Source organism: Artibeus jamaicensis, unplaced genomic scaffold (assembly GCF_021234435.1).
Source record: "Artibeus jamaicensis isolate MK-2021 breed Jamaican fruit bat unplaced genomic scaffold, CSHL_Jam_final scaffold_847, whole genome shotgun sequence".
NCBI classification, from domain to species: domain Eukaryota; kingdom Metazoa; phylum Chordata; class Mammalia; order Chiroptera; family Phyllostomidae; genus Artibeus; species Artibeus jamaicensis.
Window position 1 is genome coordinate 780,751 of NW_026522057.1, and position 13,556 is coordinate 794,306.

At 40.6% G+C, this 13,556-nt stretch overlaps 1 protein-coding gene across 11 annotated transcripts in view; it reads right to left on the reverse strand.

The window, feature by feature from the left end:
- MAST2 (microtubule associated serine/threonine kinase 2) overlaps positions 1-13,556 on the reverse strand; it is a 166,346-nt gene that overhangs the window by 131,101 nt on the left and 21,689 nt on the right. For all 11 annotated transcript variants that reach the window (XM_053660533.1, XM_037149817.2, XM_037149816.2 and 8 more), the window contains exon 3: positions 11,598-11,740. In XM_053660533.1, coding sequence (XP_053516508.1) covers positions 11,598-11,740 — 143 coding nt within the window. The remainder of the gene's footprint in view (positions 1-11,597; positions 11,741-13,556) is intronic.

A 13,556-nucleotide genomic window follows, 5' to 3' on the forward strand; every position in this document is an offset into this window, starting at 1 on the left:
GAAACATTATTCTCATACCTTCGAAAAGACACTAGGTGGCATTAGAAACAAGTTCCTCTTTTAAAACAGAAGAGTGGAACATACAGCAATTCTCAAATCAATAGGCAATGAACGTACAGCAATTCTCAAGTTAAAATCCCTACTAAGTTAAATGCTTCACTATCTTACACCATTTGCCCTTTCACAAATAAATTGTTCCTGCTTCCCTACATTATTTTTTTGTTCCCTGTACTTTCTTGTATGATCACAACATCCAAATTCCTATCTATAGTTCTAAAACTAATCTCCTTTACTCGAGAAATGTCTATTTCTAACTGTTAAAATATCTAACAAATGGATACCACATGCAAAAGAATTAATTTGCGCCCCCCCCCACTTCACATCATATATAAAAATTAACTCAAGCCCTGGCTAGTATAGCTCAGTGGATTGAGCACGGGCCTGTGAACCAGAGTATTGCAGTTCGATTCCCAGTCAGGGCACATGCCTGGGTTGCAGGCCAGTTTCTAGCAGGGGCCACTTCCCAGCAGGGGACACACGAGAGGCAACCATACACTGATGTTTCTCTCCCTCTCTCCTTCCCTTCCCTTCTAAAGACAAATAAATAAAAATTTTTTTAAATTAACTCAAAATGGATCAGTGAAGTAAATGTAAGAACTAAAACTGTAAATCTCAAAGTAGAAAGCACAGGGGTAAATCTTCCTGAACTTTTATCTGGCAATGAATTCTTAAATATGAGACAAAAAGTGCAAGCAACAAAAGAAAAATGAATAAAATTGACTTCCTCAAAAATTTTATATATCAACAAACATAATTGAAATGGAAAAGACATATAAAATGAAGGAAAGCATTTGCAAATCATAAAATGGATATGGGTCTAGCATCAATTATAAATAAAAAACTATTACAATTCAACAAGAAAAAGACAAATGTAATTTTTTGCTTTATTTTAAGTATGTTTTATATTTCAATTAGTTGACATACAATATTATATTAGTTTCAAGTGTACAACCCAGTGATTGGATATTATGTAACTTTCTGGGTGATTATCCCAACCCAACACCAAATATACTTATTAGAATATTACTGACAATATTCCCTATGCTGTACTTTACGTCCCTGTGACTGTTCTGTTACAACCAATTTGTATGTCTTAATCCCTTCACCTTTTTCACCATCCCCCAAACCCCCTCACATCTAGCAACCCTTTAAATGTTCTCTGTACCTATGAGTCTGTTTCTGATTTGCTTGTTTATTTTTAGATTAAATTGTTGATAGATATGTATTTATTGCCAAATTATTATTCATATTTTATTTTATTTTTTCTTCATTTTTTTCCTCACTCAAAAACATTTGTCATTGCTTTTAGAGATAGGAAGAGGGGAGACAGAAAGAGAAACATCGATGGAACAGAGAAACATCCACAATAATAGGGTCACTGACCAGGGATTAAAACTGTAACCTAGGCATTTGCCCTGACTGGGAATCAAACCTGCAACATTTTGGTGTATGGGATGACACACTGAACCAAATGAGCCACAATGGTATGTGATCTTCTTCTTAAAGATGATCCTTTAACAATTCATGTAATACTGGTTTCGTGGTGATGAACTCCTTTTAGCTTTTCCTCGTTTGGGAAGCTCTTTATACATCTTTAAATTCTAAATGATGCCTTTGCATAGTAGAGGGATCTTGGTTGCAAGTCCTTGCTTTTCGACACTTTAAAAATTTCTTGCCACTCCTTTCTGACTTACAATTTTTGTTGAGAAATCAGCTGACAGTCTTTGGGAGCTCCCAGGTAGGTAACTACTTGCTTTTGTCTTGCTGCTGTTAAGATTCTTTCTTTGTGGACTACCGGCCAAGATGGAGGCATAGGTAGACACGCTGTGTCTCCTCACACATCCAAAACAAGGACAACAACAATTTAAAAACAAAATAACAACCAGAACTGACAGAAAATTGAACTGTATGGAAGTCAGACAACCAAAAAGATAAAATAGACACATTCATCCAGACTGGTAAGTGGGGTGGAGTCAGACAGCAGGACAGAGAGAGGTCTCGGCACAAAAAGCGGTGGTACCGGGCACGAAAGGCACCTCAGGCACGCAAGACAGCAGCGGGCGGACCCTTGGTGCACAGGTGGCAGCTGGCAGAACGTGGGCACGGGGTGACAATAGGCAGACCCAGTGAGGCAGTGAATGTAAAGCGAGACACTGTGCGCAAGGCGGCTGACCAGGCAGTCCCACATTCACATGCAGATAAACCAGGTGAAATTGGGGAGAGAGACAGACCACGCAACCCAGGGTCTCAGGACATGGAAATAAAGCCTCAGAACACTGACTGAAAACACCTGTGAGGGGTTGAGGCGCAGGGAGAGACTCCCAGACTCACAGGAGAGTACGTGGGAGAGACCCCCCAGGGTCCTAGAACATATACAAGCCCACCAACGCAGGAATCAGCACCAGAAAGGCCCAGTTGGCTAGGGGGAAGCAGCGGAGGGGACCAAAATCTGACAGAGAGTGGAGCAAGCACCATTTTTCCCTATCAGACTCTGCCCCCACATATAGCAACACAACCCAGCAAGTGGGTTGCCCCACCCTGGTGAACACCTAAGGCTCTGCCCCTCACTACTTAACAGGTGCAACCAGACCAAAAAATTATGGCTCCAACAGAAGAACAAATCAAAGCCCCAGAGCCAATACTTTTAAGAAACAAAGAGACAGCCAAACTATCAGATGCACAGTTCAAAACACTGGTGATCAGGATGCTCACAGAACTGGCAGATTTTGGTTGCAAATTAGATTAAAAAATGAAGGCTACACTAAGTGAAATGAAGCAAAATGCACAGGGAACCAATAGTGATGAAAAGAAAACTGGGACTCAAATCAATGGACTGGACCAGAAGGAAGAAACAACCAAACAGAAAAGAAAGAAGAAACAAGAATTCAAAAAAATGAGGAGAGGCTTAGGAACCTCCAGGACATCTTTAAATGTTCCAACATCTGAATTATAGGGGTACCAGAAGGGGAAGAGGAAGAGCTACAAGTGGAAAACTTTGAACAAATAATAAAGGAGAACTTCCCCAATCTGGAAAAGGAAATAGACTTCCAGGAAGTCCAGGAAGCTCAGAGTCCCAAAGAAGGTGGACCCAAGGAGGAACACACCAAGGCACATCACAATTACATTACCCAAGATTAAAATGAAGGAGAGAATTCTAGAAGCAGCAAGAGATAAGGGAACAGTCACCTACAAAGGAGTTCCCATCAGACTGTCAGCGGATTTCTCAAAAGAGACCTTACAGGCAAGAGAGGCTGGAAAGAAGTATTCCAACTCATGAAAGGCAAGGACCTACAACCAAGATTGGTCTATCCAGCAAAGCTTTCATTTAGAATGGAAGGGCAGATAAAGTGCTTCTCAGATAAGGTCAACTTCAAGGAGTTCATCATCACCAAGCCCTTATTATATGAAATGTTAAAGGGACTTACCTAAGAAAAAAAAGATAAAAAATATGAACAGTGAAAGGACAGCAAACTCACAGTTATTAACACCACACCTAAAACAAAAGCAAACTAAGCGGACAGCCAGAACAGGAGAGGAGCCACAGAAATGGAGATCACATGGAGGGTTAGCAACATGGGAGTAGGAGGAGAGGGGGGTAGAAGGTACAGAGAATAAGTAGTGTAGACAGTGGTGAGCAAATACACGGGAGGGCAAGAGCAGTATGGGAAATGTAGAAGCTAAAGAACTTATGACACATGGACATGAACTACAGGGGGGACTGTGGGTGGGAGGGGGTATGCAGGGTGGGGGGAATGGGACAACTGTAATGGCATAATCAATAAAATATATTATAAAAAATGCAAAGTTACAGCTACAGAAAGGTAAGACTGAAAGGGGAAGTTGTTGAATTTGGAATCTCCATAATACGGAAATAGGTAAAACAAATATCTATGGGTGCTTCTCTTTGAAGTCATATGTGGAAATTAAATAATAATCAGAAGAATGCCTGGAAAAGGTTCTAAGTAATATCTTGGATTTTTAATTCCTTTAAAAGCATATGTGCCACCTCTAAAAAAAGTTCTTAAATATTATTAAATTAAAAATACAACAATAATCAAAGTCACAATGTGATACCACTTAACACCCACTAGAATGGCTATATTGTTTAAGAAAACAGAAAATAACAAGTATTGATGAAGCTGCAGAAAAATTGGAAACCTCAGACATTGCTGATAGGAATGCAAAATGATGTTGCCATTGTGGAAATCAGTTTAGTAGTTCCTCAAAAAGTTACACGCATAATTACCATGTGACCTAACAACTGTACTCCTAGGTACATACCCAAAAGAACTGAAATCAGGAACTCAAACAAATTCTGTACTTGAATGCTCATAGCGACACTGTTCACAATAGCCAAAACGTAGAAACAACCCAAATCTCCATTGACAAATGAATGGATGAATGAAATGTGGTATATCACTACAAAGGGATCCTATTATGCCATAAAAAGGAATAAAATGCTGATACATGCTACAATGTGGATAAACCTCAAAAACATCATGCCAAATGAAAGAAGACAAACACAAAGTCACACATATTATATAATTCCATTTACATAAAATATCCAGAATAGGTCATTCATAAATAGAGAACACAAACTGGTAGTTGTCAGGTTGAAGGTAAAGGTGAAATGGGAGTGACTTTTTAATGAAGATTTTTTTCTTTTAGAGTGATGAAAATGTCTTGAAATTTGAGTGTCATTTTACAGAATTTATATTTCCCTCCGTTAAATCTCATTTTGCTCATTCTCCCTGAACCATCATTTCTGTGAGGCTCTCACTGAATTTATCATTCAACTTGTGAAATGTGGTATCAGCATATGTAATAAGCATTTTTTCTACGACTTTACCCAGTAAGCTAATTTTTTTAAAATCTCTTCATAAATATATCATCTGGATGCCCTTCAAATGAAAATATTTGCTACATTAAGACTTTTAACTACCCGTTCTCCAAACTCTAGTCAAGTCTAGCTTCTTGCAAGTTATCTCCACAATAATTATCCCCAGTATAATTACTGTTCCCCTTTTACTTAGTTTTTAAGTCATAATGAACATTTCATTAAAGGTTATTTTTTATTTAAAAATTAGTTGTTTTGCCCTGGCTGGTGTGGCTCGGTGGACTGAGTGCCGGCCTGAGAATGAAAGAGTACTGGGTTCGATTCCCAGTCAGGGCACATGCCTGGGTTGCAGGCCAGGTCCCCAATAGGGGGTGTATGAGAGGCAACCACACACTGACGTTTCTCTTCCCCTCCTTCCCCCCACCATCCCCGCTCTCTAAACAATAAATAATTTAAAAAAAATAAAAATTAGTTGTTTTGATATATGCGAATCTTGTTGACCCAAAAACTATTTGGAGGCTGGGTATATGTACTATATAAGAGGTCTGTCTGGAAAAAGTCCAGCCATTGTTAATATTATGAGAACAGTTTACATGATATTGATGTAACCTAGCAGCCAAGGAAAGAAGACTAGAATGTGCAAGCAGGAACCATGACAACTTCACTGTACTTGTCAGTGGGGGGCAGTACACGCTACTGAGTGAACATGTGTACTGTGTGGTCATCACATTCAAAATGACTGAGGGAGCAGAGCAACAAATCTGCATCAGATTTTGCATTAACCTTTTTTTTTATTATTCTTTTTTTTAGTTGATTATGCTGTTACAGTTGTTCTATTCCCCCCTTCATTCCCCTCCACCCTACCCCCCCATCCCCACCATTACCCCCCCTTTAGTTTATGACCATGTGTCTCAAGTCCTTTAGATTCTATATTTCCCATGCTATTCTTGGCCCCCATCTATTTTCTATCTACTCTCTATGCTACTTATTTTCTGTACCTTCTCCCCCCATCTCCTCCTCCCACTCCCCTGTTGCTAACCCTCCTTGAGATCTTCATTTCTATGTTTCCACTCCTGACCTAGCTGTCCTTTTAGTTTGCTTTTGTTTTAGGTGTGGTTGTTAATAACTGTGAGTTTGTCGTCCTTTCACTTTTCATGTTTCTTTAACTTCTTTTTCTTAGATAAGTCCCTTTAACATTTCATACAATAAGGGCTTGGTGATGATGAACTCCTTGAATTTGATCTTATCTGAGAAGCACCTTATCTGTCCTTCCATTCTAAATGAAAGTTTTGCTGGATAGAGTAATCTTGGTTGTAGGTCCTTGCCTTTCATGACTTGGAATACCTCTTTCCAGACCCTTCTTGCCTGTAAGGTCTCTTTTGAGAAATCCGCTGACAGTCTGATGGGGACTCCTTTGTAGGTGACTGTCCCCTTACCTCTTGCTGCTTATAGGATTCTCTCCTTCATTTTAATTTTGGCTAATGTAATGATGATGTGCCTTGGTGTGTTCCTTCTTGGGTCCAACTTCTTTGGGACTCTCTGAGCTTCCTGGATTTCCTGGAAGTCTATTTCCTTTGCCAGATTGGGGAAATTCTCCTTTATTATTTGTTCAAATAAGTTTTCCACTGGTGGCTGTGCCTTTCCGCCTTCTGGTACCCCTATAATTCGGATGTTGGAGCGTTTAAAGATGTCCTGGAGGTTCCTAAGACTCTCCTCATTTCTTTGAATTCTTGCTTCCTCACTCTTTTCTGTTTGGCCATTATTTGCTTTCTTCTGGTCCACTCCATTGATTTGAGTCCCAGTTTCCTTTTCATTGCTATTGGTGTCCTGTGCAATTCCATTCATTTCAATTAGTTTCGCCTTCATATATTTGTCTAATTTGTGGCTATAATCAACCAGTTCTGTGAGGATCCTGATGACCAGTGTTTTAAACTGTGCGTCTGAGAGTTTTGCTATTTCTTCATCGCTTAGATCTATGGGTTCTGGGGCTTTGAGAACTTGCGACATTTTTGGTCTGTTCTGGCCCTGTAAGTGTGAGAAGCGGTGCCTTGGACTCCCAGGTCGCTGGGTTCTGACGCTGTATGTGGGGGCGTGGTCAGAGCAGGGAAATGGCAGCGCCCTCCACTGCCGCTTGCCACGGGGACCGCCGGGCCCCGGTCCAACTGCCCACTCCCTCGCCTGTCCGCTCGTGCACAAATGGGCAACCACAGTCAACATGCAGCACCGCTTCCCCGCTGTCTCCTTCACGGTCGCTCGCCTGGTGGCTCACTCGGTCGCTCACTAAGTCCAACCCTGCACCTGGATTCCGCGCATCTGGATTCTGCGCCTGAGTCCGTCTGACCAAGTCCTCCTGTGCAACCCCTCACCAGCCGCTGGTTTCGCCCCTTACTGGTCAGGCTGAAGAATTTGTTGTTGATCTTCCGCCAAGATGGAGGTATAGGTGGATGTGCCGTGCCTTCTCACACAACCAAGTTTGGGGACAACTAAATATTAGCATCAGAAAACACAACCAGAACACAGAAAATTGAACTTTTTGGAAGTCCATTAACAACAAATTCTTCAGCCCGACCAGTAAGGGGTGAAACCGGCGTCTCGTGAGGGGTTGCACAGGAGGACTGAGTCGGACCGGGCGCGGAATCCAGACGCGCGAATCCAGACGCACGGGTTCCAAACGCAGGACTGGACCTAGTGAGCGACCGAGCAACCCACCGGGTGAGCGACTGCAGAGGAGACAGTGGGGAGGCGGTGCTGCGTGTTGACTGCGGTTGCGGGCGAGCGGACAGGCGAGGGAGTGGGCGGTTGGACCGGGGCCCAGCGTCCCCGCGGCAAGCGGTGGTAGAGGGCGCCGCCATTTCCCCGCTCTGACCACGCCCCCACATACAGCGTCACAACCCAGCGACCTGGGGGTCCAAGGCTCCGCTTCTCACATTTAAAGGGCCAGAACAGACCAAAAATGTCGCAGGAAGACCTCAAAGCCCCAGAGATAAATCTAAGCGACGAAGAAATAGCAAAACTCTCAGACGCACAGTTTAAAACACTGGTCATCAGGATCCTCACAGATCTGGTTGATTATACCGACAAATTAGACAAATATATGAAGGCTAAACTAATGGAAATGAATGGAATTCCACAGGAAACCCATAGCGTTGAAAAGGAAACTGGGACTCAAATCAATGGAGTGGACCAGAAGAAAGCAAATAATGGCCAAACAGAAAAGAGTCAAGGAGCAAGAATTCAAAGAAATGAGGAGAGACTTAGGAACCTCCAGGACATCTTTAAACGCTCCAATATCCGAATTATAGGGGTACCAGAAGGGGGGAAAGACACAACCACCAGTGGAAAACTTATTTGAACAAATAATAAAAGAAAATTTCCCCAATCTGGCAAAGGAAATAGACTTCCAGGAAATCCAAGAAGCTCAGAGAGTACCAAAAAAGTTGGACTCAAGAAGAAACACACCAAGGCATATCATAATTACATTAGCCAAAATTAAAATGAAGGAGAGAATCCTAGAAGCAGCAAGAGCTAAGGGGACAATCACCTACAAAGGAGTCCCCATCAGACTGTCAGCGGATTTCTCAAAAGAGACCTTACAGGCAAGAAGGGGCTGGAAAGAAATATTCCAAGTCATGAAATCTAAAGACCTACAACCAAGATTGCTCTATCCAGCAAAACTTTCATTTAGAATGGAAGGACAGATAAGGTGCTTCTCAGATAAGATCAAATTCAAGGAGTTCATCATCACCAAGCCCTTATTATATGAAATGTTAAAGGGACTTATCTAAGAAAAAGAAGTTAAAGAAACATGAACAGTGAAAGAACAACAAGCTCACAGTTATTAACAACCACACCTAAAACGAAAGCAAACTAAAAGGACAGCTAGATCAGGAGTGGAAACATAGAAATGAAGATCTCAAGGAGGGTTAGCAACAGGGGAGTGGGAGGAGGAGATGGGGGGAGAAGGTACAGAAAATAAGTAGCATAGACAGTAGATAGAAAATAGATGGGGGGGGCAAGAATAGCATGGGAAATATAGAACCTAAAGGACTTGAGACACATGGACATAAACTAAAGGGGGGTAATGGTGGGGATGGGTGTGCAGGGTGGAGGGGAATGAAGGGGGGAATAGAACAACTGTAACAGCATAATCAATTTAAAAAAATAAATTAAAAAAAAAACAAAAACAAAAAAAAGAAAAAAAAAAAGAATTTGTTGTTAACGGACTTCCGAAAAGTTCAATTTTCCGTGTTCTGGCTGTGTTTTCTGTTGCTAATATTAAGTGGTCTCTAAACTTGGTTGTGTGAGAAGGCACGGCACATCCACCTATGCCTCCATCTTGGCGGAAGTCCGCATTAACCTTGAACATTCCTCCACAGAAACTATTTGGATGATTCAGAAGGACACAGCTATGGGTACCCAATGATTGGCAGCTTCATCATGACAATGTGCCCACTCATTCCTCACATCTCATGCAGTTTTTGGTGAAACATCAAATTACCAAGGTGACTCAGCCTGTCCACAGCCCATATTTGGTACACTGCAATTTCTGGCTTTTCCCAAAACTAAAACCACCTCTAGAAGGGAAGAGCTTTCAGACCAGCCATGAGATTCAGGAGAATACAACAGGGAAGCTGATGGTGATTGGGAAAACTGTGTGAGGTCCCAACATGCCTACTTTGAAAGGGACTGAGGTGTCACTGTCCTATGCACAATGTTTCTTGTATCTTCTTCAATAAATTTCTCTATTTTTCATAGTACATTACTGGATGCCTTCTGGACAGAGCTTGTATAGCCATAACTCTATTCACAAATGAGAGTATACTGAGGACAGATTTTTCAGAAATGTCACAGCCAGAAGTATGCTAAATGAAAGAAGCCAGACAAAAAAGACACATATATTATGTAATTTAATTTCTATAAAATGTACAGAATAGGCAAATCTATAGAAACGAAAGGTAAATTAGTGGTTACGTAGGATCAGAAGGGGTGAGAAGATAAGGAGGTGGCAGCTAAAGAGTACACGGATTTTTTTCTGAAGTGCTGAAAATATTTAAAATTGACTACAGGGATGGCTGCGCATATATATGTGAATATACTAAAAAATCACTGAATTGTACAATTTAAATGGATGAATTCTATGTATGATATGTGAATTATATCTCAATAAGGTTTTTTGTTTTTAAAGTAATTCAGGAATATTCTACTTCAGTTGATCTAGGTCAGCAGTCCCCAACCTTTTTGTCACCAAAGACCAGTTTCCTGGAAGACAATTTTTCCACAGACCAGGAGAGGGTAAAGGTGGTTTCAGGATGATTCAACCGCATTACATTCAAGCTCACCTCCTGCTGTGCAGCCTAATTCCTAACAGGCCAGGACTGGTACCAGTCCATGACCCAGAGGTTGGGGACCCCTGGTCTAGACTAAGGAATTCCCTCTGCAACATATCACCTTAAAATGAAACATTCTGCCCTGGCTGATGTAGCCCAGTGGATTGAGCACGGGCCTGTGAACCAGAGGATCACGATTCGATTCCCAGTCAGGGCACATGCCTGGGTTGCAGGCCAGTTCCCAGCAGAGGATGCACGAGAGGCAACCATATATAGTATAGTTTTTTAGGAGACTGTCCTTCATCTTAGGAGAAATACTTAAGGGTGAGGCATCATAATGTCTATGATTTGCTTTGAACTGTTTCAGGGAAAAAATTATATACATACACAAAGATAAAAAGAAGCATAATATAAAATTACAACAAAACTGGTCAATGTAAATAAGCTTTTATGGGTATTCACTGTACCATTCTTTCCATTCTTCTTTAAGTTTGAAATGTTCAAAATAAAAAGTTGGGGAAGGAGGGAAGTTTCTGATCCTGATTCTCTCTGTGGCCTAAGAATCACAAACTTCAGGTCATATAACAAAATGTTTTGGTCCAAAAATTAACTTTTTACCGATTGTAAGAAGACTTCTTCCCCTATTCCAACTTCCCAGAATGAACAAGTCAACAAAGCTTTCTTCTTCATATATGCCAACCCAAAAGACTCATACTCCCACACAGTATATTAGATCGTAATTTAATGGGAACAAGTTTCTGTTATTGTGCCCTACAAACACTAGTGTGCTTTGTTCTATGGATAGAGGGAAAAGTGTGAGATTAGCAGAAAGTCAATGTGTGGTAAGTCAAGTAGCAGGGCCATGGGGGGTAAAAGGGTACAAGACACAATCACAGGCAGAAAATCACCTGCCAAGAGTACGCAGTTTAACCTTTGTTAGGTCCTGTCTATCACAGAAAGCTGAAACAAAGAAAAGGCTCATTCTTTCATTCAGTATATACTGAAATTCCCAATGGGTGCAAAACTGTTCCTTATCTCATGTAATAAACACATATACCACAGAGTTGTACACAGAAGCAACATGACTTGGTGAGATTTAGAATCATTTCTATAAGAAAACTCTTTCTCAGGAAATATATTCATCAAAGTCACAATCATATTGAATCTTTTTTATAATTCTCAGTACACAATTAGTATCAGTGACAATATAAGAGAACAATCAGAATATATCCAAATTCCATTCTTTTTCTATTCTTCGTTTTGAGAAAGTAAACTACCCAAATCCTAAAAAGGAAAATAATTGATGTGGCAATTACAAATGACAATCAAGGATTTATTCATCATAAAGCAAGGGACCATCTTTTAACACTTACCAAGCCAGCAGTAAGGGAAGGCGCAGACTGTCCAAGGGACTGGTTCCTCATTCGAACCAGGTTTGATGCTTCTCCTGAAGTCTGCCAAGTCACCTGTCCCACACTGCTATGCACGCTGCTGGACAAGGGAAGCAGCTGCTTACCTTCAAACACAAGGTTTGGAAAACATACTTGTAATTATGGATTAATTAGTTAATGAAAATATACAATGATATCAAGTGGATAATTACATCAAATCTAAAACAAAGTTCCTCCATATCCATTTCAGAATCTGTAACCCTTTAAAAATTCCAACCATGAACTATTTACAAATTCTCTATAATATCCACCACCATGCTACTCTCTACCCCATAACCTGAGACCCAACCTAGCAGGCTAGTTTTCCAGTCTCTTCCATCCTACTGAGTTTCTCACCAACTCAATGCAACATGAGTGGAGCTGACAGATTCTCCTAGACAAGTCTGGCCCTTAGGTTTCCTAAAGACAAACACGGAATCCACACTACTCTCACAAGACTCCATGTATTTGGCCTACCTTACACCCATTGAAAGACTACAAGAAAGTCACTTAATAAAGACTGAGTATCTAGAATTGCAACAACTTTCTAACTGAGATACAAGCCCCAGTTCAACCCCTTCTTCACATCATTCTTCACATCACTGGTCGTGATCTAACCAAAACAAATGGGGTCATGTCTTTCCCTTCCTTAAAAACTTCTAAAGAATTAAGCCAAACTTTTAAAATACTACAAGGACCCTCCATGAATCCAGATTATCTAACTGGCCTCATCTCCTTCCAGTGTTTCATACCCATTCACTGACTTCAGTATTATGCCCTGCACTTTCACATGGCTTTATCCTGGTTATCCTATCCACTTGGAAACCTTCCTCTTCCTGACAAAATCCTATTTGTCATGGAAATACCCACTATAATAAAGATAGGAGCAAAAGGAGGTTTTGGTTTGGTTTTTCTACTACGTGGTCTTTCACTACAAACAAAATGTGATGCAACCTATTTAGAGAACAATTCAGCAAAACTTACTAAAATGTTAACTTGAATATATTTGAACCCAGCATTCCACCTGTAAAAATGTAGTATAACGAAAAAAAAAAGTAGACTGTTTTCACCTTAGTGATTCTCACCATAATACTAGAAATAAGGCAAATGTTCATTACAAGTTAAAGAAATAATAATATCCACATAATGAAATACTGAAAACAATAAAAATAATGAAGCACTCAACATGTAGTCAGGAGAAAAATGTCCACTATTTCCTGTTGAGTGAAAAAAGCAGAAGGTAGGGAGCATATCATCCCATTTCTTATTTTTAAAACAAAAAAAATTTGGATATATTTATATAAATCTTTTTAATGTATGTTTAAGTTGAATGGCGTATATATAAGTGGTTTGGAGGGAGGGAAAAGAAGAAAGTAAAATCAAGGGCTTTTCCCTTTCTCCTACGGTATCTGCCAGGTTGTCAGAGCCTGGCCAAGTTCCAGACACACGCAAACCAGCCAGTTGTGAACTTTGGACAGAGGCAGCACCAAGATAACCTGAAAGGAGGGCATCCTTGGCCCTCCTAAAGAGAGAAAATAAGTGCCAGGTGGAGAGTCTGCGTACAAAGTTTTCAGATGCCTTCACCTGAGTAAGAAACCTGCCTCCATCAGGACCTCAGATGTGTGACAGTCAGCCCTCTGTGCCACCAAGGTAAGTAATGGTTGAAAGAAACTACTGTCAATGGGCTTTTGCATTGAAATTTTGGATCACATTTCAAATTTTAATCAGGAAAACAAAACCCCAGAGGAATAAATTCTGCAGGCCCCAAAGAGTGACTAAAAGGAGGCTCAGTGCCTAGGAATTCACACAAAGGAAAACCACCTGAATATTTATGTAAATATATTGTAGGACATGTGGCAATACAGACTACTGATAACATTTACTGTATATTGATCATGTACC